Source organism: Piliocolobus tephrosceles, chromosome 8 (assembly GCF_002776525.5).
Source record: "Piliocolobus tephrosceles isolate RC106 chromosome 8, ASM277652v3, whole genome shotgun sequence".
Lineage (NCBI taxonomy): Eukaryota > Metazoa > Chordata > Mammalia > Primates > Cercopithecidae > Piliocolobus > Piliocolobus tephrosceles.
In genome coordinates, this window is record NC_045441.1 from 99,709,803 (window position 1) to 99,736,448 (window position 26,646).

Genomic DNA, 26,646 nt, shown 5'->3' on the forward strand with positions numbered 1-26,646 from the left:
AAAAAAAAAAAAAAAAAAAAAAAAAAAAAAAAAAAAAAGAAAGTGCATACAATTCTCAAAATGTATTGCCTGCTGTTAAAAGCATTTATATTTATAATTACATTTTTCTAGCTATATTAAGCATTGTTTTTAAAGCACATTACAGTAAAATACACACAAAAAGTACATATATATTACATATATAATTTGAGTTTTTACAAACTAAACACACCTATGTAATCAGCACCCAGATTTTAAAGACTGGACATTAAGCATTGTTTTTGAAGTTAATTTTTCTTACCTTTCAAGAAGAAAAAAATTAATGTTCTATTCTGCATATCTGGAGGTACAGTATGTAACTTTAAAAGCAACATACCCATCTTGCCTTTAAGTGATTTTCAATACCTCTTGTGGTAGGCAGAATAAATAGCTCCCCAAAGATATCCACATTTTTTTTTTTTTTCGAGACAGTGTCTCATTCTGTCACCCAGGCTGGAGTGCAGTGGTGCGATCTGCAACCTCTGCCTCCTGGGTTCCAGCTATTCTCCTGTCTCAGCCTCCCAAGTAGCTGGGATTACAGGTGTGCGCCACCATGGCCAGCTAATTTTGTATTTTTAGTACAGACAGGGTGTCACCACGTTGGCCAGGCTGGTCTTGATCTTCTGACCTCGTGATCTGCCCACCTTGGCTTCCCAAAGTGCTGGGATTATAGGCATGAGCCACCGTGCCCCGCCTGGATATCCACATCTTAATCCCTGAACCTGTGACTATGTTTCCTTATTTGGCAAGAGGGACTTTGCAGATGTGAACAGGACTCTGAGATGGGAAAATTATCCTGGATTATTGAGTGGACCCAACGTAATCATCGGGATCTTTTTAAGGGAGAGAGGGAGGCAGCAGAGTCAGAGATGATGTGGCAAGGGAGGTAGAGGTCACAGGTGCCATGTGCCAAGGAATGTGGACAGCCTTTAGAATCTGGAAGAGGTAAGGAAATGGATTCTCCCTGGCAGCCTCCAGTAGGAAGGCAACCCTACTGACACCTTGATTTTGGTCCCTTGAAACTCATTTTGGACTCTGAACATCCAAAACTGTAGAATAAAAAATTTGTGTTGTTTTGAAGACCCTAATTTTGTGGTAATTTGTTACAGCATATATGAAACTAATAAACGATTTATAGTCTGGTGAAAAAAAAAAAAAAAAAAATTAAAAGGTGGTTTTAAGGAAATTGTAATGGTTCTGTTCAGAGTTTATGAGACAGCCTTATTCTGTGGATTTTTAAATTATGAAGTTCCCCGCTATTTTTATGTAAATGGTGATGTCAACTTCAGCCCTTCCTCCATTTGCCTTAAGCCAGAGAAAGAGAGGGAGAGAGAGAGAGAGAATAAGAGAGAGAAATACCTTGTGTTGGGGCCATGAAATGGTTTCTTTGATAGTCATCAGTGGTATTCATAAAATTCTGGTTTTCTCGCCTTCTGAGGTTGTAGTAACACTTGCACTTCCCCATCTTGTTGAAGTTAGGACTGACCATATAACTTATCTAATGCAATGTGATATATATTCCTTATTGGCAGAAGAGACATCTGTCACTTCCAGGCAGAAGCTTTAGGGACTGGTGGCCTTCCAAATTGCAGAGTCTCCATCAGCCTGCAGCCTTCAGTAAGGAAGTGGAACCAAGTACCCACTCTCCTGAGGTGGGCATACTGTGTGACCAAGAAATACACTTATGCTGTTTTGAGTCACTGAGATTATGGCAGTGTTTGTTACTGTTGTGTAAACCAGTCTAATCTGACATATGCAGTATGCTGTTTCTTTATGCCTGAGGATAAGGAAGAAGATAATAACGTTTCTCATCAACTAAAATGACCATTTATTTATTCAGTCATTTTTGTTAACATCTACTGTGTGCCCACTGTTCTAGGTGCTAGGAAAACAGCAAGGAGCAAAACAAAGCAACCTCTTCTTCCCACTCTTTATTAATTCTTTAGGGAACCTCCTTTGCTGTGAAACCTCCTGCCCTCTGAGCTGCTAGTTGCTCCTTTCTCGTCTGTGTTCCTCCAGCACTTTGTAGATATCGTCATTGTGGCACTGGTGTTATCATGATCATTCTATTTCTGTCTTGATTTCTAGACTGTTTCTATAAATGTTTTAAATACAGTACCTTTATAATATTGAAAGTAATATAAAATGTGTAGGCAAAACAAGTTACACATTATATAAAATGTATAATAAAAGAATATATATACATACACATAGATGCTTTGCATTATCCCTCTATTCCCTTTATGTCATCCCCCACATTTCAAAAAATATTTTTTGAATGAATAAATAAGGCTTCCCTGTGGGCCTTTTGCCTGAATGTGATTTGGGAACAAAATGTGAGCTTCTGTATTTTGGGCATGTTATTCCAATGCCTTTGCTCTGTGAATTCAAATTTAAGAGCATTACTAATGGATGAGAACAGGTTTGTACCAAATTACCTGGGCAGAAATGTGAATGAACAGGGGAGGGGGAAGCCTATTAACTTGTCATTGTGCTTCTTCCCTTTACTTAGCTACTTATATATATTACTGTTAATAGCCTTTTACCAGTGTTTCTCAATCTTTTTTCTATTATCGTCCCCTACCCCCCAGTCTTTTTAGGCTGTTTCCCCCTAAATGCCCCCAATGAGATTTTACTGCCACAGAAATACCGTATATCTGTTTATGTATTGAATGTATATCTGTGCTTTATAAAAAAACACAGTAAGTCTTCTTGCCCGCTAAGAACCAGTTTTCTTGGTTGATGCATGCCTTCAACTAATATTTGAAAAACGTAATTTTTTTCCTTTGTAGGAGGGTGTTTCCACTTCAATAAGCTAAGTTTAACTCTATTGAGTCACAACTCTGTTAATTAATACACCTGTGCTTTTATAACAGCTTTATTTTAAGCTAATTATTATTTAAATAAGTATGCTAAAATCTTAGTTTATTGAGAACATTGGCAAATTAACTTTTATATATTTTATAGAAGTCAATTTTTCTAGATTAAAGGCCTCTAAACCTCGCAGTCATTCTGTGCAAGCTGTATTTGCCTTTTATTCCTTCAGCACATACTTATTGTCTAGTGTGTGCAAGACTCTGCCAGAGCTGAGGACCCAGTGAATCATGGAGTTCAGTCTGCTTCCTTTAACTCCTTGCTAGCCAGGATGAGAATATGGGTCATGTATACTTGTCCAGTGCAGAGTCGTTTTGACTATACTGATTTTTAAAACGTCAATGACAAAATGTTATGAGCTTTTAGTGAAAAACCCTGGGAGTTGAATAATCCCTCATCTATCATTCTGTATGCATAGCACATGAAAAGGTTGAGGGCCAGGTCCCACAATATGCGAAGTCAGTATAGTTTGTATTTTCCTGTTTTGTCCTGCAAGTTGTGACCATTGTCTGGCTACACCATTACACATTACTCTGTCTGCAGTGTGGGAATCTGCTTAAATTCTTGGGCCATTCTGTATAATCAGTGTAGTATATACATACATATATGGACAACAAAACAGGGAAACCTCACTATAAGATTCCTTAAAGAATAAGGTTTTAGTTCTTACCACTGTTTAATTGCCAAACAAAAAGGATGAAGTATATAGTTTCAAGCTAAATTTCAGATTGCGTAGGAGGTATGGGGCAAATATGTTTCAGAAAGAATACGAGGCAGTACAAGTTATCTGGAGGCTTTGATTTGAGTGCCCATCCAGAGATAGAGCCATTCATTCATTTATTTTTTATTTTTTATTATACTTTAAGTTCTAGGGTCCATGTGCACAACGTGCAGGTTTGTTACATATGTATACATGTGCCATGTTGGTGTGCTGCACCCATTAACTCATCATTTACATTAGGTGTATCTCCTAATGCTATCCCTCCCCCCTCCCCCCACCACACGACAGGCCCCAGTGTGTGATGTGAACACGGTGTCCAAGTGTTCTCATTGTTCAGTTCCCACCTATGAGTGAGAACATGCGGTGTTTGGTTTTCTGTCCTTGAGATAGTTTGCTGAGAATGATGGTTTCCAGCTTTATCCATGTCCCTGCAAAGGACATGAACTCATCCTTTTTTATGGCTTTACAGTATTCCATAGTGTATATGTGCCACATTTTCTTAATCCAGTCTATCATTGATGGTCCTTTGGCTTGGCTCCAAGTCTTTGCTATTGTGAATAGTGCTGCAGTAAACATACATGTGCATGTGTCTTTATAGCAGCACGATTTATAATCCTTTGGGTATATACCCAGTAATGGGATGGCTGGGTCAAATGGTATTTCTAGTTCTAGATCCTTGAGGAATTGCCACACTGTCTTCCACAATGATTGAACTAGTTTATAGTCCCACCAACAGTGTAAAAGTGTTCCTGTTTCTCCACATCTTCTCCAGCACCTGTTTTAATGATCACCATTCTAACTGGTGTGAGGTAGTATCTCACTGTGGTTTTGATTTGCATTTCTCTGATGGCCAGTGATGATGAGCCTTTTTTCATGTGTCCGTTGGCTGCATAAATGTCTTTTTTTGAGAAGTGTCTGTTCATATCCTTTGCCTGCTTTTTCTTGGGGTTGTTTGATTTTTTCTTATAAATTTGATTAAGTTCTTTGTAGATTCTGGATATTAGCCCTTTGTCAGATGGGTAGAATGCAAAAATTTTCTCCCATTCTGTAGGTTGCCTGTTCACTCTGATGGTAGTTTCTTTTGATGTACAGAAGCTCTTTAGTTTAATTAGATCCCATTTATTGATTTTGGCTTTTGTTGGCATTGTGTTTGGTATTTTAGACATGAAGTCGTTGCCCATGCCTATGTCCTGAGTGGTATTGTCTAGGTTTTCTTCTAGGGTTTTTATGGTTTTAGATCTAATATTTAAGTCTTTAATCCATCTTGAATTAATTTTTGTATAAGATGTAAGGAAGGGATCCAGTTCCAGCTTTCTACATATATTGCTAGCCAGTTTTCCCAGCACCATTTATTAAATAGGGAATCCTTTCCCCATTTCTTGTTTTTGTCAGGTTTGTCAAAGATCAGATGGTTGTAGATGTGTGGTATTATTTCTGAGGGCTCTGTTCTGTTCCATTGGTCTAGGTCTCTGTTTTGGTACCAGTACCATGCTGTTTTGGTTACTGTAGCCTTGTAGTATAGTTTGAAGTCAGGTAACGTGATGCCTCCAGCTTTGCTCTTTTGACTTAGGATTGTCTTGGCAATGCGGGCTCTTTTTTGGTTCTATATGAACTTTTAAAGTAGTTTTTTCCAATTCTGTGAAGAAAGTCATTGGTAGCTTCATGGGGATGGCATTGAATCTATAAATTACCTTGGGCAGTATGGCCATTTTCACAATATTGATTCTTCTATCCATGAGCATGGAATGGTCTTACATTTGTTTGTGTCCTCTTTTATTTCACTGAGCAGTGGTTTGTAGTTCTCCTTGAAAAGGTCTTCACATCCCTTGTAAGTTGGATTCCTAGGTATTTTATTCTCTTTGAAGCAATTGTGAATGGGAGTTCATTCACAATTTGGCTCTCTGTTGATTTGTTATTGGTGTATAGGAATGCTTGTGATTTTTGCACATTGATTTTGTATCCTGAGACTTTGCGGAAGTTGCTTATCAGCTTAAGGAGATTTGGGACTGAGACGACAGGGTTTTCTAAATATCCAATCATGTATCTGCAAACAGGGACAATTTGACTTCCTCTTTTCCTAATTGAATACCTTTATTTCTTTCTCCTGCCTGATTGCCCTGGCCAGAACTTGCAATACTGTATTGAATAGGAGTGGTGAGAGAGGGCATCCCTGTCTTGTGCCAGTTTTCAAAAGGAATGCTTCCAGTTTTTGCCCATTCAGTATGATGTTGGCTGTGGGTTTGTCATAAAGAGCTCTTATTATTTTGAGACACGTCCCATCAATACCGAATTTATTGAGAGTTTTTAGCATGAAGGGCTGTTGAGTTTTGTTGAAGGCCTTTTCTGAATGTATTGAGATAATCATGTGGTTTTTGTCTTTGGTTCTGTTATATATTTATTGATTTGTGTATATTGATCAATATATATAGCCTTGCATCCCAGGGATGAAGCCAACTTGATCATGGTGGATAAGCTTTTTGATATGCTACTGGATTCGGTTTGCCAGTATTTTATTGAGAATTTCTGCATCAATGTTCATCAGGGATATTGGTGTAAAATTCTCTTTTTTTGTTGTGTCTCTGCCAGCCTTTGGTATCAGGATGATGCTGGCCTCATAAAATGAGGATTCCCTGTTTTTCTATTGATTGAAATAGTTTCAGAAAGAATGGTACCAGCTCCTCTACCTCTGGTAGAATTCGGCTGTGAATCCGTCTGGTCCTGGACTTTTTTTGGTTGGTAGGCTATTCATTATTGCCTCAATTTCAGAGCCTGTTAGTGGTCTATTCAGGGATTCAACTTCTTCCTGGTTTAGTCATGGGAGGGTGTATGTGTCCAGGAATTTATTCATTTCTTCTAGATTTTCTAGTTTATTTGCGTAGAGGTGTTTATAGTATTCTCTGATGATAGTTTGTATTTCTGTGGGATCAGTGGTGATAACCCCTTTATCATTTTTTATTGCATCTGTTTGATTCTTCTCTCTTTTCTTCTGTGTTAGTCTTGCTAGTGGTCTTTCAATTTTGTTGATCTTTTCAAAAAACCAGCTCCTGGATTCTTTGATTTTTTTGAAGGGTTTTTTGTGTATCTATCTCCTTCAGTTCTACTCTGATCTTAGTTATTTCTTGCCTTCTGCTAGCTTTTGAATGTGTTTGCTCTTGCTTCTCTAGTTCTTTTAATTGTGATGTTAGGGTATCAAGTTTAGATCTTACCTGCTTTCGCTTGTGGGCATTTAGTGCTATAAATTTCCCTCTACACACTGCTTTAAATGTGTCCCAGAGATTCTGGCATGTTGTGTCTTCGTTCTCATTGGTTTCAAAGAACATCTTTATTTCTGCGTTCATTTCGTTATGTACCCAGTAGTCATTCAGGAGCAGGTTGTTCAGTTTCCATGTAGTTGAGTGGTTTTGAGTGAGTTTCTTCATCCTGAGTTCTAGTTTGATTGCACTGTGGTCTGAGAGACAGTTTGTTATAATTTCCGTTCTTTTACATTTGCTCAGGAGTGATTTACTTCCAACTATGCGGTCGATTTTGGAGTAAGTGTGATGTGGTGCTGAGAAGAATGTATATTCTGTTGATTTGGGATGGAGAGTTCTGTAGATGTCTATTAGGTCCAGTTGGTGCAGAGCTGAGTTCAATTCTTGGACATCCTTGTTAACTTTCTGTCTGGTTGATATGTCTAATATTGACAGTGGGGTGTTAAAGTCTCCCATTATTATTGTAGGTCTCTAAGGACTTGCTTTATGAATCTGGGTGCTCCTATATTTAGGATAGTTAGCTCTTCTTGTGGAATTGATCCCTTTACCATTATGTAATGGTCTTCTTTGTCTCTTTTGATCTTTGTTGGTTTAAAGTCTCTTTTATCAGAGGCTAGGATTGCAACCCCTGCTTTTTTTTGTTTTTTGCTTTCCATTTTCTTGGTAGATCTTCCTCCATCCCTTTATTTTGAGCCTATGTGTGTCTTTGCATGTGAGATGGGTCTCCTGAATACAGCACACTGATTGGTCTTGACTCTTTATCCAATTTGCTTGTCTGTGTCTTTTAACTGGGGCATCTAGCCCATTTACATTTAAGGTTAATATTGTCATGTGTGAATTTGATCCTGTCATTGTGATGTTACTCTGTTATTTTGCCTGTTAATTGATGCAGTTTCTTCATAGCGTCGATGGTCTTTACCATTTGGCATGTTTTTGCAGTGGCTGGTACTGGTTTTTCCTTTCCATGTTTACTGCTTCCTTCAGGAGCTCTTCTTGTAAGGGAGGCCTGGTGGTGACAAAATCCCTCAGCATTTGCTTGTCTGTAAAGGATTTTATTTCTCCTTCACTTATGAAACTTAGTTTGGCTGGATATGAAATTCTGGGTTGAAAATTCTTTTCTTTAAGAATGTTGAATATTGGCCTCCACTCTCTTCTGGCTTGTAGAGTTTCTGCTGAGAGATCCGCTGTTAGTCTGATGGGGTTCCCTTTGTGGGTAACCCGACCTTTGTCTCTGGCTGCCCTTACATTTTTTCCTTCCTTTCAACTTTGGTGAATCTGACAATTGTGTGTCTTGGAGTTGCTCTTCTCGAGGAGTATCTTTGTGGCATTCTCTGTATTTCCTGAATTTGAATGCTGGCCTGCCTTGCTAGGTTGGGGAAGTTCTCCTGGATAATATCCTGAAGAGTGTTTTCCAACTTGGTTCCATTCTCCCCGTTACTTTCAGGTACACCAGTCAGATATAGATTTGGTCTTTTCACATAATCCCATATTTCTTGGAGGCTTTGTTCATTTCTTTTTACTCTTTTTTCTCTAAACTTCTCACTTCATTTCATTCATTTGATCTTCAATCACAGATACCCTTTCTTTTCATTCATTTGATCTTCAATCACTGATACCCTTTCTTTCAGTTGATCGAATCGGCTACTGAAGCTTGTGCATGTGTCATGTAGTTCTTGTGCTATGGTTTTCAGCTCTATCAGGTCATTTAAGGACTTCTCTGCGTTGGTTATTCTAGTTAGCCATTCGTCTAATCTTTTTTGAAGGTTTTTAGCTTCTTTGCGATGGGTTCGAACATCCTCCTTTATTTAGCTCGGAGAAGTTTGAAGCCTTCTTCTCTCAACTCGTCAAAGTCATCCTCTGTCCAGCTTTGTTCCATTGCTGGTGAGGAGCTGCGTTCCTTTGGAGGAGAAGAGGTGCTCTGATTTTTAGGAGTTTCAGCTTTTCTGCTCTGGTTTTTCCCCATCTTTGTGGTTTTGTCTTCCTTTGGTCTTTGATAATGGTGACGTACAGATGGGGTTTTGGTGTAGATGTCCTTTCTGTTTGTTAGTTTTCCTTCTAACAGTCAGGACCCTCAGCTGCAGGTCTGTTGGAGTTTGCTGGAGGTCCACTCCAGACCCTGTTTGCCTGGGTATCACCAGCGGAGGCTGCAGAACAGTGAATATTGCAAAATAGCAAATGTTGCTGCCTGATCGTTCCTCTGGAGGCTTCGTCTCAGAGGGGCACCTGGCCATGTGAGGTGTAATTTGGCCCCTACCGGGTGGTACCTCCCAGTTATGCTACTTGGGTGTCAGGGACCCACTTGAGGAGGCAGTCTGTCTGTTCTCAGATCTCAGACTCTGTGCTGGGAGAACTACTACTCTTTTCAAAGCTCAGTTGGAAATGCAGAAATCACCTGTCTTTTGCATTGCTCACGCTGGGAGCTGTAGACTGGAGCTGTTCCTATTTGGCCATCTTGGAACCTCCCTCTTCATTTATTTGTTACAGAAATATTTACTGACCTCCTAATCTTTGTGCCAGGACTTTTGGTGAGTAAGACAAAAGGCTCTCATTTTCACTCATCTTCTCTGTCCCCATTTCTTGGACAAATTGTGTAGGACATTTTAACATTGAGCAAGTATTCATTCATTCAGTCATCCATTCATTCAATGTGTGTTTGAGTGTGTATAATACAAATACATTATTGTGAGATATTAAAAAAAGGACACCTCTGCTCTCAAGGACCTTGCAAGCTTGTTTGTTCACCAAGCAGTCATTTATTTAAAAAAAAAATAAAAAAAAGAGTGCATTGAGCTAGTAGGCAATGTGCCAGGTCAGTGCTAGGGAAATACAGAGATGAACAAGAGCATACAGTTGGTCCCTGGAGGGCTACGCCTCAGCCTGGAGAGGCAAGCAGCTTGTAACATCTTTAGAAGCATGCAGTGTGGTAAATGGCAATAATGAGCTCTTCCCACTGTATTGCAAGAGTGCAAAGGATGAGCACAGAAGTGGAGTTTCCAGAATTAGTTCTGTGTAAGTGAAAGGTCAAGATGTGACTCTCCATCTGACTTTTTAGTTGAGTCTGGTGAGAAGGGTTGGCTTGGAAAGGAGATTGGAGGGAGTTCCAGTCAGAAGAAACAGTTTAAGTGATGATAAAGAGCTATAAGGCACGATGACAGCTTTACAAAACTGCAGATACTTTATTTTGATTTGGCTATGGAAGGTGGGGGTACATGAATTCTAATGTAGTGAAACAATTGCAACAGGAACGTCAGTAACTAAGTCCTTGTAGTATTGGCACAATATGTAGTTCAGTGAAACAGATAGCCCAGATATGGACAAACATACTATGTGGTAAAGTGGATATCACAAATCAACAGAGTGTTAAGTAATAATATTGAGATGATTGATAAAGTATTTGGAAAAATAATAGATTCTTACTCCAGATGATTTTTAGTTAGGGCTTAGGGGCTAGGCATTTAGAAATTTGAGAATTAGAATTGCTTTCTGTGAATTAAAATTTAAGATCAACAATTTAAGGTCAACAGTAATTAAAAAATAAGATCAACAGAGGGTGGGTGGGTGTGTATATGTAAAACAAGTTATCTTGCCTACTGCCTACTGCCACCTCGTTGAATGTGTCAATCCTATGAACATGGCCAGCTTCATGGGCCCTGCACTCAAGAGGGCCGTGCATTTGTTTTAATGCTCTGCTCTTGTTGTCCTTTGGAAAGTCTTAATTTTTGAAGATGGGGCCCATATGTGGTTTTTATTGTTTGTTTGTTTTGTTTTGTTTTGCACTGGGCCATACAAATTATGTAGCAGTCCTGCCTATGAAGTTGGCTGTCTCTGGGGACAGAAAGTTAGAGAGCCAAGCTTTAGAAGTAGATGTCCTTGTGCTCTCTAGAGAGTTGCAGCCAACCCAGTTAAAGTATCCTGGACACACTGGCAGGGCCATCCCTGTAGAGTGTCGCAGGCTGTCCAGCCTGATGCCATGAAACATTCAATTTATTAACAAAGTTTCCTATTTCCCATTTCCTGCTCACCAAGCAATCTTTCAGTAGTGACTTGGCTGCTTCTTTGGTTTTCCAGCAGGGAGAGATCTAGCTAGTTGTGCTGGTCCGATCCTTCATTCAGGAAGATAATTAGTAAATTGGCATTCTGGTTTCATATGTCAGTGAGGTTCTTTAATGTGAGCCTGCTTCTACATGACTGGTCCATTTCTGTTACATTTCTGAGACTGAAGGTTGAAGTCCAGGAATTATGCTGGTAAATTCATCAAAGCAGTTATGTGTAGAATAGTGGTTAAGAGCAAGAGCTTTGGAGTCAAGACAGACAATCCTGGATAAAATGTGGGTCCTGTCACTTACTAGGATGCATGATCTTGGCTTTCCTGTGCCCTACTCTTTCATCTGTCAAGTGATGACATTAACATCTACCTTAAGGTTGATGTGAGATTGAATGAGATGATGTACTTTAGATCAGGGTTTCTCAGCCTCGGTACTGTTGACATTTTGGGCCAGGTAGTTCTTTCTGTTCAGGGCGGGGCGTTTGGTGCATTGTAGGATGTTTCCAGCATCCTTGGCCTGTACCCAGTAGATGCTAGTGGCATCCCTCTAACCCCCTATAGTTATGACAATTAAAATGTCACAGAGGCGGAATCCCTCCTGTGGAGGGCACAATAGGACTTGGTTAAGAGTCACTGGTCCAGGTGTATAGAGTGGTGCCTGGGGGAAAGAAAGTGTTTTATGGTATAATAATGGGAATAGTGGTACCAAAGATGATACTACTTCCGATGCCACCCTGAGGGCCCTAGGAAGACATTTGTCAGCCTTTCGTTTATTCTTTGTACTTAAATTGTTTATCTATGCCAGAATAAACTCCGTATAGATTAAATAGTACATGTAAAAAGCTCTACCTTTAAACAACTGAATGAAAAAAGAAGTAAATCTTTAGATTTGCAAATAAGGAAAGGGTTTTCGAGGTCAAAAGAAGTGATACTTCTGTGGTGTTTAATGCTGGGTTTAAAACACATTGGGGAATTTTCTTTCTTCATAGATGTCACGACATTAAAAATAAACATGCATGATCTATAAAAACCTTGTAGTTATAATTGAAAAGCAAATTGGATAAAATGATTCTGAGTAATATGACAGATAAAGTGGTATGAAAATACTAATTTAAGTCAAAAAGAAAACCAGATATTTCCTATAGATAAGGACAAAGGAGGAAATACAGTCGTCCTATAAACATTTGAAAATAGTTCAAATTTAGTACTTTAAAAAAATGTTAAATTATTTATTTAAATCGGCAAAGATTTTAAGCAATAGCATCCAATTCTGTTGTACAGTTAGGGAAGTCTTACTACATATTTTTGATAGGACAATGGATAGGTACAGCCCTTCTAGAAAGAAACATGGTGATAAATGTGCCCTAAAAATGGTCATACCATTTAACCCTCCAAAATAAGTTTGGGAATAATGCCTACAGCATAATCTGAAATGTAGACAAATATCGATGCATGAAAGTGTTTATTGCAAAGTTGTTTTAATGTAAGCCAGCTAAATGTTCAGTATTGGAGAAGTAGTTATTTACAGCATATGATAATCTGCAATCCTTAAATGCAGTATTTACACAGTGTTTCTAATGACATGCAAAATTCTTATAGTGTTAAATGAAAAAAGCAGGTTTTTAAGTTGCATATGCAATATAAACTCAACCCAAAAAAGACTGGAAGGAAATATCCAAAATGTTAATATTTGTCCCTGAAATACACAAAGTGTTAATATTTGTTCCGTAATATTTAGATTATGGATAATTTGTGAAAGTTAGTCACAACTATATGATTCAATTGATCATTTCATAGCAGACAGCCTTTTCTTTTGTTTCTGTTCTTTTAGGTAATGTTTAGATACTATACTATGCCTTGGAAATGAAAATGAAAGGGTTTAGGCTATGTTTCTCTAAATGGGAGAAATCAGAAAGTGTCAATGCCCAAAAATACAGCTTTATTTTTAAGTAAATTATAAATTGCAATATGAAACCAGTTTTGGGGGGTAGACTGCTTCCCCTGGTTGAGGTGAATTAATGGTTTTTTATACCGTGGTACTCTTTTTGTTCATTAAGTGTTAACGATGTACTCATTGCAGTATGGTTTTTGATGAAACAATCTAAGATGTTCATTTCTGTTTTTATAGTATGTGCAGAAGCTTATAATCCTGATGAAGAAGAAGATGATGCAGAGTCCAGGGTATGTAATTTACTGAATGAATGAATTTTAAATTGATGCCCTTGTCATATCTAAGGAAAATAATCATAGAAAAGATGTTAACAGGCATGCAGGTTAACAGGAGACATAATGGAATTATTTTGACTATTTGTTTTCTTAGTCTCATCTCCAATAGCCTACTCCTGCTGAGTCTTGCAGAATTATTTTTATCTGAAGAGTGTAAAGAGATATATTTTATCTCTTTACAAAATATATCCTGGTGATGAAAAATGTTTTCAGCTGTCTTTCTCATAGTGATAATACTATTTTTCTTAGACAGTGTTTCTAGTAAACAAAAATACTGGGAAAGACCTCCTACTCCTATTAATTTATAACAACAGAAAGTTACTCTGAAACAAACAAATCACAGTAAAATCACATCCAGTGTGTCAGTACAGCAGTTAGGATTATTTCTGAAATCTGTGAGTCTTCATCGTTTGCTCAGCAGCTGACTTCTTGCAGGCCCTAATGTTTTTGTAAGAATTTGTCCACTGTGATTTCAGCAGTTTTTAAGCTATGTCTTTCAGCTCAGTTCTATTGTTTATTTAGTAAAAAAGTAAACTAAGAGATGACTATGCCTGGAAATGGAAAGTAATTAAATTTCTGCACCACCCTCCTCCCCTTTTTTTGAGTACGTATGTTGCAAAAGTGCCTCTTGTTTCTTTGGCCTTCAACAGTATAAACAAAAACTTATTTTTGTAGCTCTGAAAAGTTCTTAAGTAAGATTGAGATGTCTTGTGGAGAAGCAGATACTACATCCCGAAGTCATTACATCATTAAGCTCCTTGAAACATATGTAAAATCCAGTGGTATCGGGAGGCTTACAACATGGAAGATCTTGAAATCCTATTTTATTCCTGGACCCATGGGGATTCCCACTACCAGGATTGTGGAAGCTCATTTCTCACTATTAGAACTTCAGTTATTTTCATGAAGTTTATAAATCCTAGCCTGGAAATGATGTCGTTTGAGGATTAAGGTATTTTTACTAATCTGTGATGTACTGTTACCCCTCTGTATAGTCTGAAAAACTAGACCTTGCCTACCATATACTTTACTATACCCGTATACTGTATCTAGCAGAAACAGTACTGGGTGGCATTGAAGACAACATGCATTCTTTATATGTGTGTATAAATGGATATGATAAAATTTAGTAATTGGGATAAGAGCAATCGAGATGAGCTGGTTTAAATTAATAAAAACCTAAATTAATGAACATTTGCAATACAGTTTAAAAACAATATGCAGTATCTCATTGATTCAAAAGCTGTTTAGCCTTGAATTTTAGCTGCCATTTAATTCATGAGGTAAATAAAGTGTTTTGGCAGGTTCGCTCCAGCTAATTTCTAACAGTTTTGTTGGGGAGGCTATACCAGTTAAGATTCATTTGGCTGTGTAAAACCTAACCCTATCAAGACAAATGTGAAAAAGAAAACACTGGGGAGAGATTATCAGACAAATGCTTGGAGATCATATTGAACTACAGAAAGCATTCAAAGGCCAAGCTGTAGGCCTGGGAGGCAGGAACCAGCTCGCCTCTGGGGTCCATCAAGAGCCAGAGTGTAAGATTTAGCGTAGTGTCTTTGAAAGGGGCTCAGCTACTCATCTCTGTTACTGTGTCTCTCAGTTCAAAATTCCAACTTCCCAAGAGTTTCTGATGCACTCAGCTCTGGCCCAGGGTAGGGCCAAGGTCAAAAAGTCCAACCTACTTGGGAACCACTTCTATAAATAAGGGCAGTTACTAGAGGAGGAGGAATCTTTGTGGTTGGGCCTTTACCGTAAGAGCTGTCCCCTGTAACACCTTTTAAAGTTATTTTTAATAGTTTTTTTTGGTAATTAATGTATTAATTATATGTTTGATTATAGCAAAGTACCTTAGGTTATCAATTAGGTTGAGTATTCTCTCCTCTAAATGTGTTACTAAAAACTGTACTTATTTTGGTCTCAAAAACTATGAGGCATACCACACCACATGCTTGGGAATGATTATTACAGGTTTCAAAATTATTTAGATCCAGAAGCACATTGGGAAATATCTATAAGAAAAATGTATACTGTGTTGTGATAAAATTACATTTCATTTGGACATTTTGTATTACCTCTGAGACTCACCAAATCCTTAAGTCTGTAGTATAAACAGAAATTTATCCTCTGATACAAATTCAAAGAAAATGTAAATACTTAAGACTCATGTTGGAAAATAACAGATTTTAGTTGGAATGCCTTTAATAAATGAAAATTTAAGGGTTGTCTAAATCTAGCATGTAGAAACTGGTAGAGAACAGCTGATAAACTTAAGGGTAGAGTATTTCTATGTTTCTCCACAAAAATTTTTTGGCGTTCCATCTGCATATCTGGTCTGGTGCTAGGTGTAAAGTGGTGAGCAAATGGACAAATCTCTGCCCTCTTGGAGCTTACAGTCTAGAGAGAGAAGCAGACAAGTGAATACATTAATGAAAAGTTAAAAAACATGAAGTGCTAAAGAAACAGTGAAACACTGTAGGGGTCCAAACACAAGCCCCAAGCCAGCAGGGGCTGTGATACTCTGGAATGGTTGAAACAAGCATCCTTGAGGTGAGGCTGGAAGGATGGGCAGGCAGAGAATCTTGCCAGAAGCCCCCTTAGTGCATTTTAGATGGAGCTGAGCCTGGCATAGGGGAAGGCAGGTGGAGCTGGGCCAAATGGCTGCAGTGAGGGTAGAGAAGGAAGGAATGGGGATTTAATTCTCACCAAACGTGATGGAGTCCATTGAGGTTTTAAGCTGGAGAAGGGAGTATCCGGATTTAAATTTTTGAAAGATTATTTTCAGCTCCGTGTGGAGAATGGATGGGACAAATACGAAAATACCTTGTATAGATTTCTCTTGCCTAACAGCATAGATACAGTGTTTTTGTTTTGTTTTGTTTTTGTTTTTGTTTTTTGTTTTCTGTTTTTTGATTTTTTGTTTTTTTGGTTTTGGAGACAGTCGTCTTGCTCTGTCACTCAGGCTGGAGTGCAGTGGTGCAATCTCAGTTCCCTGCAACCTCTGCCTCCTGGGTTCAAGCAATTCTCATGCCTCAGCCTCCCGAGTAGCTGGGACTGCAGGTGTGCACCACCACATACCTGTCTAATTTTTGTATTTTTAGTAGAGATGGTGTTTCGCCCTGTTGGCCAGGCTGGTCTTGAATTCCTGGCCTCAGGTGATCCACCCACCTTTACCTCCCAAAGTTAGGATTACCGGCATAAGCCACTGTGCCCAATCAATATACAGTGTTCTTTAAAGAAAATGTCTAAGTTTAAACCTTACTTATTCACTGGTTTTCTTTTTTTTTTTAATGGAAAGGCAGCAAAAATTTAGAGCAGAAGTTGGCAAAGTTTTTTTTTTTTTTTTTTTTTAAACTGAAAAATGCACTATTTTCCGAGAGTAAATATTTTAGGCTTTGAGGAGTCAACTACTTTGCAACTACTCAGTTCTGCTGTAGTAGCTTGAAAGCAGCTGTAGGTAATACATCAATGAAAGACACGTCTGTTGTGTTATATTAAAACTATGACATTTGAATTTGAATTTAATATAGATTTTATGTGTCAGGAAATATTATCATTTGTTTGATTTTTTCCCCCCAGTCATTAAAAAAATGTAAAATTATTCTTAGCCTAGAAGCCATACATACAAAAACAGCTTTGCTTGCAGGTGTAGTTTGCTGGTCCCTGGTTTAGAGTATAGACTCTGTAGCTGGCCTGGCTGGCATGAATCCTGCTCTGCACCTTATGGACTGGATGACACTGGACAAGTGATTTAGGCAAGTTGATTTCCTTAGCTCTAAGTTTCTTAACCTGCTTCATGGGATCTATCACTAGGATAAAATGAGTTAATATTAGTAAAGCCTTAAAATAGTACCTGGCATGTATTTGTGCTACGTTTGTTTAACAAATAACATTTTTATCTGAAATCAGGAATTAATTTTAATGAAAACCAAAGTGGCCTCTGGTACACTAAAATCACAATTTGGGTGTATTGCTGAGGCCTCAGTGACTCAGAGACAGATCCCTGAGGTGGGATCACGCCAAGCCCCAGAGGAAAAATGTGGGAGAGCATCTTCAGAGCAGGTGGCTATAGTGCAGAGGAGCCGCAGTGTCAGAGACTGCACCTGCTTTCGACTGTTTACTTTCCCCAGCGAAGAGGGATTTTACTGATGAGGTTAATTACGGAGAGTGGACTCTGGGTGCTGAGGAGTAATGGCAGGGTAAGGGAAAAGGGAAACAGGAGGAGAGCAGTAGACTATAGTGATGGAGGTGGGGCAGAGAAACAAAGACTACTTAGAAATGGTCATTGGGTCGGGCACAGCGGCTCACGCCTGTAATCTTAGCACTTTGGGAGGCCAAGGTGGGTGGATCACGAGGTCAGTAGTTCGAGACCAGCTTGGCCAAGGTGGTGAAACCCTGTCTTTACTAAAAATACAAAAATTAGCTGGGCGCAGTGGCGGGCACCTGTAATCCCAGCTGCTCAGGAGACTGAGGCAGGAGAATCGCTTGAACCCAGGAGGCGGAGGTTGCAGGGAGCTGAGATCGCACCACTGCACTTTAGCCTGGGTGACAGAGCAAGACTCTGTCTTTAAAAAAAAAAAAGGGGGGGGCTGGGCGTGGTAGCTCACAGCTGTAATCCCAGTACTTTGAGAGGCGGAGCCAGACAAATCATGAGGTCAGGAGATTGAGACCATCATGGCTAACACGGTGAAACCCCGTCTCTACTAAAAATACAAAAAAAATTAGCCAGGTGTGGTGGCGGGCGCCTGTAGTCCCAGCTACTCGGGAGGCTGAGGCAGGAGAATGACGTCAACCCGGGAGGCGGAGGTTGCAGTGAGTCGATATCGCACAATTGTACTCTAGCCTGGGCGACAGAGTGAGACTCTGTCTCAAAAAAAAAAAAAAAAAAAAAAGTAGAAGTGGTCATTGGTAAGAGAGGTAGCAGGAAGAAGAGAGAAGAGAAAAAAGCTGGATTTCTGTGTGAAGGCTTATAGGAATTGAAAGGGGTGGGAAGAAAGACCTAAAATTGATCAGAGCGAAGCGGGCGCGTGATACTGATGTACTCTCCCCCTTTTCCTTTCTGAGAAAAGAGCTTCTCAGCAGGCAGACATCTCAGTTGCTTTGGTTTGAAGTTCTGGATGGATTTTGTGAAGTGAGAAATGACTTTCTGTTTTATTTTAGTGTGTTAGCCTTCCTTATTTGAAGTAGGAGGAAGTGAAGTTTGGTTGGTGTGATTTGGTTAATACCTAAATTGTAAAGGTTGCTTGTGCAGCAGTGGATGAGGAGGCCCTGGGGTCTGCTTTGTCTGTGTTTGTGTGTCATCTTAGACTCTAGTTTGAAATGAATATTGGGCAGATAGTAAACAAAGGTTTACATCTACTTTACCTTAGAGGGGAAAGTACAGTGACCCTTTCTCTCACTAGCTCATAGTTCATTCACGTAGTCTATACATAATGCAGATAAATGGTCTATGTATCAATAGTTTACATATAGATAGTATATCGATACTATAAATTTCCTCAATTCTTTTCAGGCTTATAATTTTCATTATTTTTTAGCCATCTGTTATGGTTTGAAATGCGGATTTAAATTCCCCATTGTGACTTTTGATATTTGTGGCTGTAAATTCCACTGCTGCCTGATTCTGTGAGCTCTGATGGTGGGGCCGGCTGCCTGAAGAGGCAGGGCATCTGCCCATCAGCTCTCGTGGTCACTCTTTGAGTGAGCATTGGAACAGGAAAGGGTGGTGTATAGGTGTTCAGGAAACCAACTCCCTGTCTGCTGCGTTTAGGACTACCCCTTGCCCCCTAACTCATTTCATAGTTACAAACTGCTCATGTTCACAAAAGAGTGGACCTTTTGGTCCAAGTCAGTTGAGCCTCCTGCTAGTGAAAAGAGACTTGAGAGATGGCAAGCCACACTTACACACAAGGCATTCTGCCACTCTTCACCCTCTAGAATACAAGTTTAGTGAGAATATAGCACACTAGTTTCCTTGAGTTCCTTGTAAAATCAGTGCACCAGCCAGCCTCCTTGGACTCTTTTTTCCCTGGAACACATATTCTCTTGGAGTGGCAGTGCATGATTGCTTACTCCCTTCTAAAAATCACTTGCTTACTGTGGGGCAGGTACATACCACATGTGTAAAAATATATTTAAATGTATAGTGCCTTATACATTTAAACATTTTACTTGCTTTCAGGGACCTTATCAAGATTCAAAAGAAAAAACTACATCCTGAAAGAGTATTAAGCTCAGTAGAAACAGAATGACGGCAGTCCAGATTTTCAGTGTAGCTGCTGGCACATGTTGTCCTTTTGTACGGGTCCCCACTGACTGGGAACTTTGGAGTCTTCCTAGTCAGTCACAGTTCTGTACATAATCAACTAGCTAACCTAGGGGAAAATATGCTTTTGAAAAACATTTCAGTGCTATATTGATGAATGGATACCAACCTCCCCCCTCCACAAGGTGAATTATGTTCCCCTACTTAGTAGGCTCATAATTACCAGTCACCAGAAGTGAATCTCAGCACCAACCTGAAGCGAACTTGAACACTAACAGTTCTTCTTTCTAACATTGGTTCTGATTTTTGTTAGTTTTTTAAGACTCTTTGAGTGAGATGGTATTGGCTAATGTCTTTGTTTTTTAAATCTGGTATCCTTTTAGATTATACATCCAAAAACTGATGATCAAAGAAATAGATTGCAAGAGGCTTGCAAAGACATCCTGCTGTTTAAAAATCTGGATCCGGTAAGATAAATCTTAATAATATAAATGGCTTTTTTCCCCCCAGTGACAGCGTCAAGAACTGTGCAGGGTCTTGAGTTTTGCCCTTTTTGTAAGCTGACATCACCCTGGGGTGATGGTAAAGGCCCCCTTGCAGATGCTTGCATGCACAGTAGGTTGAACTGCAGGAGAGGAATATTGAGTTTGGGGGAATATACTGCTGTTGGAGCAAGAAGTAAACAAGCCTGAGGTGTTTGTCCTATGGAAGATGTTATCTCATCTCTCAAGATACTATGGCCCAGGTAAAAAGAGGTTAGGACCTTGCACTCTTTGCACCCAGCAGGGATATGCAGGGATGCTCAGGGCCCATGGAGGATTGTTTCTCTTTACAGCCACTAATAGTAATTATAGTAATTATTTGAATGTATATAAACTCTATATTATACAGATTAAAAGTAACATTTCACTTGACTTAAGGTGAGGGTTTTGTTTGTTTGTTTATTTGTTCTTTATAAGGATTTGGAAATCTCTAATCTTTGGGTTTGGTATTTCTAGAATACCCACTCTTGGTATGAGTGTGTGTGCTGTTCAAACTTTGGGATGCACTGTGATGTACATGTTCTGCTTCCTTTATCTCAGATTATGCTTAGTCATTGCTATATAGTTATTTAGGAGTGAACCTCTGCTGCCATATTCCAAATGTGAAAATAGAGTCAACTTTTGTAACTTACCTCCACTTTTTCTTTGGTCAAACTCAGCATCTTTGAGTTTTTGGTGATGTCCTAGAGGAGAAGCATTAAATCAAGATCTGCTCTTTTTAAAATGAGGTCTTCTTAAAAAGGACATTTTTATAAAGATTCAGGTACTGCATCGTACCAGTTCTATACTGTGTCATATTTACACTCAAATATTTTTAAAATCTCCTTTGTTTCTAGTATAATTTATGTTTATATTATGTCTTCCAGGAACACAGTACATTGTGTGACTTTGGAGATTTGTGTTAGGTCCACACATTACAAGTTTGTCTGTCCATCTCTGAGGCTCCATTACTGGCTTTGACAGACCTGAATTTGACCAGACCCAGGATCCATCAGTCACTTCATCTGTCCATTGTCTGAGGGCAGGAACTGTGTCCTTTGTATCTTTGCATCACTCTTTACGTAGCAGATGGCTCGCGGCTCTCTACACGCACTAGGCTCTCAAAAGAAAACATGGGACTGAGACAAGAATGCTTTATCCTTTTGTTACTGGAAAGAGGTCCTGATCCAGACCCCAAGAGAGGGTTCTTGGATCTCGCGCAAAAATGAATTCAGGGTGAGTCCGTAAAGTGAAAACAAGCTTATTAAGAAAGTGAAGGAATAAAACAATGGCCGCTCCATAGAGAGAGCAGCTCCCAGGGCTGCTGGTTGCCCATTTTTATGGTTCTTTCTTGATGATATGCTAAACAAGGGGTGGATTATTCATGCCTCCCCTTTTTAGATCATATAGGGTAACTTCCTGATGTTACCATGGCATTTGTAAACTGTCATGGTGCTGGTGGGAGTGTAACAGTGAGGATGACGAGAGGTCACTCTCATGGCCATCTTGGTTTTGGTGGATTTTGGCCAACTTCTTGACTGCAGCCTGTTTTATCAGCAAGATCTTTATGACCTGTATCTTGTGCTGACCTTCAGTCTCATCCTGTGACTTAGAATGCCTTAACCATCTGGGAATGTAGCCCAGTTGGTTTCGGCCTTATTTTACCCAGCTTCTATTCAAGATGGAGTTGCTCTGGTTCATGCACCTCTGACACTTTTCTAGTTATCTAAGTATACATATTTACTCCTAAATAATAGTTTTGGATAGATTTGTTATTTGTAATAAAATGATGGTGTTTAAATAATATCTAACTCAAGTCTTGTTAAAAGTTATGCTGGGTACGGTGGCTCACGCCTGTAATCCTAGCACTTTGGGAGGCCGAGGTGGGCAGATCACGAGGTCAGGAGATCAAGCCCATCCTGGCTAGCACAGTGAAACCCTATCTCTACTAAAAAAATACAAAAAAATTAGGCAGGCATTGGGATGGGCACCTGTAGTCCTAACTACCGGGGAGGCTGAGGCAGGGGATTGACATGAACCCAGGAGGAGGTGGAGTTTGCAGTGAGCCGAGATCATGCCACTGCGCTCCAGCCTGGGTGACAGAGCGAGACTCTGTCTCAAAAAAAAAAAAAAGAGAGAGAAAGAAAAAAGAGTTATGCCAAACCCTTGAACATAGTTACAGTCTCATGGTATGAATTCATTAGTTCAGAGTGGCCCTGATATATCCTTGCCCATTCAAGTTTCTTTGCTCAGTTCATTCAATGCATATTTACCGAGTACCGTCACTTACCAGCAGTGGGAGTTAGTGCTGAGGAAGCAAAGACCTGGTTCAGTACCCTTAGGTGATATCAAAGCTAGCCTGTGGATCACATGATCACATCGCAAATGAAGGACCAATGTAGTATTTAACTCTTTTGCTCCAGAGTCACACAGAAGGCAGTGGTAAAATCAATCCTTAGTTTTACACTTAGAGGTAGGCTTTATTCAAGAATTCTATATTTTTTGACTAGAACTTTACATGAGAGAATTTCAGAGGTCATCAAGAACAGTGCTCTTAAGCTTTAATAGGCTGATATATCATCAGGGGATCTTGTGAAAATGCAGATTTGGATTCTCGTGGTCTGGAGTGGAGCCTGAAAAGTCTGCATTTCTCACAAGTTCCCAGGTAATGTTGATGTTCTTGACCCACAACATACTTTGAATACCAAGGACTAGAGCTAAATGTGAATATGTTCAAGTTCAGTGTTTGGTTGCTGTTATGTATGTTATGTTTGCATGCTTTCCTATTCAGTGAACCAGTATTTTAATGCTTCAGTGGGGACTAAGTCGTGAACTTCTGATGTCTGTAGGGTTAAGTGATATACAGGCATAAATGAAATCATTGCTAGTTATGCTGTCCTGGGATGTTGTTTTTTCTGTTCTGTCTTCTAAATTAAATTGATCTTCCTTGCTATTTCAACTTTAGCTCTTTAAAAGCATTGTGAAAAGTTTGGTTGCATTTAAAAGTATTAATATTTAAGAAAGCTTTTGCTAATATAGTCTGGCAAGGAGCATCTTTGCTTAGTGTGATTATTTTGTAAACATAGGAGTGTTTTAGACTTTTTTTCACTGCTTTGCTGAAAGTCTTCAATATGTATTTTAAAAACCAGCTCATAGAGAGAAAAAAATTCAGTTTCTGAATTGTCATGATCGAATGTTTTATAGAGAAGAAGCAAATGTATTTACATAGTAGTTTTCAAAAGACCCTTTTTTGAATTTGAGCTCAGACCACCTTGAATTACTCCCTTACTATTTAAATCCTTCCAGAGATGATATAGGATGTAAGTAAGTAAAATTTATTTTTCTCAACAAATTACTACCTGGAATAAGACATTTAGCCCAAAACATGGCAGATTGGAGGTTTTAGTTTAAGCTCATACTATAAAACAGCTTTCTAGTTTTTTATGATACACATTATTTACAGTAACCCAAATGTGTTTTAATTGAATTACATATTCAGCTCATATAATCTGCTTATCATACAGCTCCTTTCATTTTAATTTCTTGACCACTCACTGTTTCAAGACCTGTTTAAGGTATTGGAGGCCACAGAGATATTTAAAGATGGTTGTTGTCCTTTTGGAATTTATAATTTAGTGAGGGTACAAACACATCTGCAAAGCATGTTGGGAAAACATGATACATGCTGTAATATGGTCAGGGCACAGTGAGAAGATGTCTGTCTCTTAGCTTACCTCAATGGTTCAGAAAGCTGGAGAGGTCACTGAGCTGTGCCTCCGAAAATGAGGAGGGAATCACCAGGTGAGGAAAAGTACAGAGTATTATCACTAGAGCCTAAAGTGGCAACCGTCCAGTGATGGATGGCCTCCATCTAGTGATGGGAGTGATGGAGCTAAGATATGGGTGCTGTATCAGGAAGGCCCATTCTTTCTTGAATGCTATGCTGTGGCGCTGGACTGCCTTGTAGGCAGTGGACACAGCTGAAGAGTTTTAGTCAGAGAATGTAACTATCAGATTTTTCTAAGGTCACTTTGGTGGTAATGTCGAGGAGGAGTTAAAGAGGGGAGGAAAATGGGGGAAGCAGACAAGAACAAAAGAGTGGAGCCCAGTAGAAAACCAGGTCGTGACCTAGGGAAAAGAAATGGGCCTGAACTCCAGGGAAGGGGGAAAGGGACAGACAGAAAAGAATGGTTTCACAAAAAAGGATTAGCAGAATTTGGTACTTGGTGATCGATTTAGTTGGGGACTGAAGGAAAGTGTCTAGCTGGAGTGACTGCGAAGTTGCTCCCTTTTCCTGAAATGGGAAAACTTGAAGGAGGAAGGGGAAACTACTAATTAGCAAGAAGAATGATCTTGCTTTGTGTCTACTATCTCATTTGAATTTCCTGAAGTCATTATTTAGCTTGAAAGTCTTGCACTTCCTAGACTTGAGAACATTTTTCCTTGGAGAGCTGTATATTCATATGTTGAGCACAGCATTTATAATTATTAATCCCTTTGAAGATATTCTTTTCATGAATATTTTAATGCTCCACTCAGTAGGCCATTTTCCTTCTGAAATATTTCTAATTTGAGGCTAACTGAAACAATTTTCTTAGGCTATATGATAGACTCTTTCATTAATGAAGAGTGAATTGTTATTTCTTAAGTGAGTCAGAGCCCTTTACTGAGCTCAGTCTTGAATTGGCATTCTGTAGGAGAATTAAATGTGGATTTCCTACAGTAGTTGTCAGTCATCATGATAAGCCTCTGCATATTAAATATTTCCTAAGTTCTTTTCACTCTGTGCATAATTATGGGGAAATTACATTTTGATTGACTAGAACAGACACCTGTCTGTATTTTACCAGGAATTCCTTTTTCATATATCCGTGTATGAATTCTTCAGTTCTGTAATGTTTTCAAATGCAGCTAATTCCAACATCACAAAATAGTTAATGTAGCAATTTATTTCATCTTTTTTCCCCATTTGACATTTAGAGTCAGAACCAATCAATAAAGCTGATGTTCACCCTCTACCTGCCTTAAAAAAGCCAAAATATAAATAGCAAGCAAAACAAAATATTAGTAAATCATTTAATCAGCTTTTAGAATTTTGATAGGTGACCATATGTTGCCTGAGTTGATGAACTCATTTGGGTAGCATGGTCCCTGTGGGGCCAATTAGCGCTACATCAAGAAAGGTCTGTTTCACTGCTACCTTGGCTTCATCTTCAACCTTGGCTGCTGTTCCACAAAAAGATGCCAGAGCTCACACAGGGACCCAGGAAGGGGATGAAAACCACTTCCTGCAAACCCATCACCATCATTCTTCCGAAAGTTTTTCTTAGCCCATATGAAGATGTAAAATTATGTTCTCAGTTTAAGTAGAGTTTTTTTAGTTAATTAAAAAATATAAATCAGTATACACGTAAAATTGACAAACATTCAAAAAGAACAAAAAAGTAGTCAGTGAAAGGAAATCTCCTTTCCACCTCTGGCTCTCAGAAACCCAGTTTCTTAGGAGCCACGTTCTTTTAGTACTATCTTGTATATTTTTCCAGGGTCATACAATACACATACAAGTATATTCTTTTTCAAATTTTGGTGGCAACAAAATTAACACACTGTTATGCCCTGTTCCCTCCCTCCCTCCCTCCCTCCCTTCCTTTCTTCCTTCTTTCCTTCCTTCCTTTTCTTCCTTTCTTCTTCTTCTTTTTTTTTTTTTGGAGAGTCTCACTCTGTTGCCCAGGCTGGAGTGTAGTGGCATGATCGTGGCTCACTGCAACCTCTGCCTCCTGGGTTCAAGTGATTCTCATGCCTCAGCCTTCCGAGTAGTTGGACTACAGGTGTGCACCACCATGGCCAGCTAATTTTTGTTTTTTGAGTAGACATGGAGTTTCACTATGTTGGCCAGGCTGGTCTGGAACTCCTGACCTCAAGTGATTTGCCCGTCTCAGCCTCCCAAAGTGCTGGGATTATAGGCGTGAGCCACCGTGCCTGGCCTGCTCTGTTCTTTTCAGATTTAACAATATATCAGTATTTATAGAGGTTCCATATTCTTTTTTAAAAATATTTTCATCAGTATTGTTTATACAAATTTAAACTAGTAGCTTTTATGTATTATAAAGCTGAATCATGATAATACATTAATGTTTTGCTGTTGCCATTATGTTATAATTGTACATATAGCAGCAGATTCCAAGTAACCAAAACAATATTTAAAAAGAAGAACAAAGTTGCAGGATTCACATTTCCTAATTTTATAACTTTTTGAAAAGCTACGGTAATCAAAACAATATACTGGGCTGGGGTAGACATATAGAACAATTGAATGGAATTGAGAACCTAGAAATAAACTTATATACTTATGGCCAATTGATTTTCCCACAAGAGTGTTAAGACCATTCAATAGAAAAAGAGTAGTTTCTTCTACAAATGGTGCTGAATCACTGGATATCCACACACAAAAGAACAAAGCTGGACTCCTTTGCATATACCAGAATTAATTCAGAAGGGCTCAAAGGCCAAAGATATAAGAGCTTAGACTATAAAACTCTTAGAAGAAAACATAGGAGTATGTCTTTATGGTCTTATATTTAGCATTGGACTCTTAGACACCAAAAGCATAAGAAGAAAAGAAAAAAGAGATAAATAGGACTTCACACAGATATAACATTTTTGGTACCTCAAAGGGCATTATTTTAAAAAGTGAAGACAGTCTGCACAAGAGAAAATTATTTGCC

The 26,646-nt window shown here is 38.9% G+C and overlaps 1 protein-coding gene across 1 annotated transcript in view; it reads left to right on the plus strand.

Annotated features, from left to right (window-relative positions):
- Window positions 1-26,646, plus strand: part of PRKAR2B (protein kinase cAMP-dependent type II regulatory subunit beta) — a 118,363-nt gene that overhangs the window by 66,539 nt on the left and 25,178 nt on the right. The window contains exons 3-4 of the mRNA XM_023183096.2: window positions 13,038-13,090; window positions 19,784-19,867. Of these exons, the coding sequence (XP_023038864.1) occupies window positions 13,038-13,090; window positions 19,784-19,867 (137 nt within the window). The remainder of the gene's footprint in view (window positions 1-13,037; window positions 13,091-19,783; window positions 19,868-26,646) is intronic.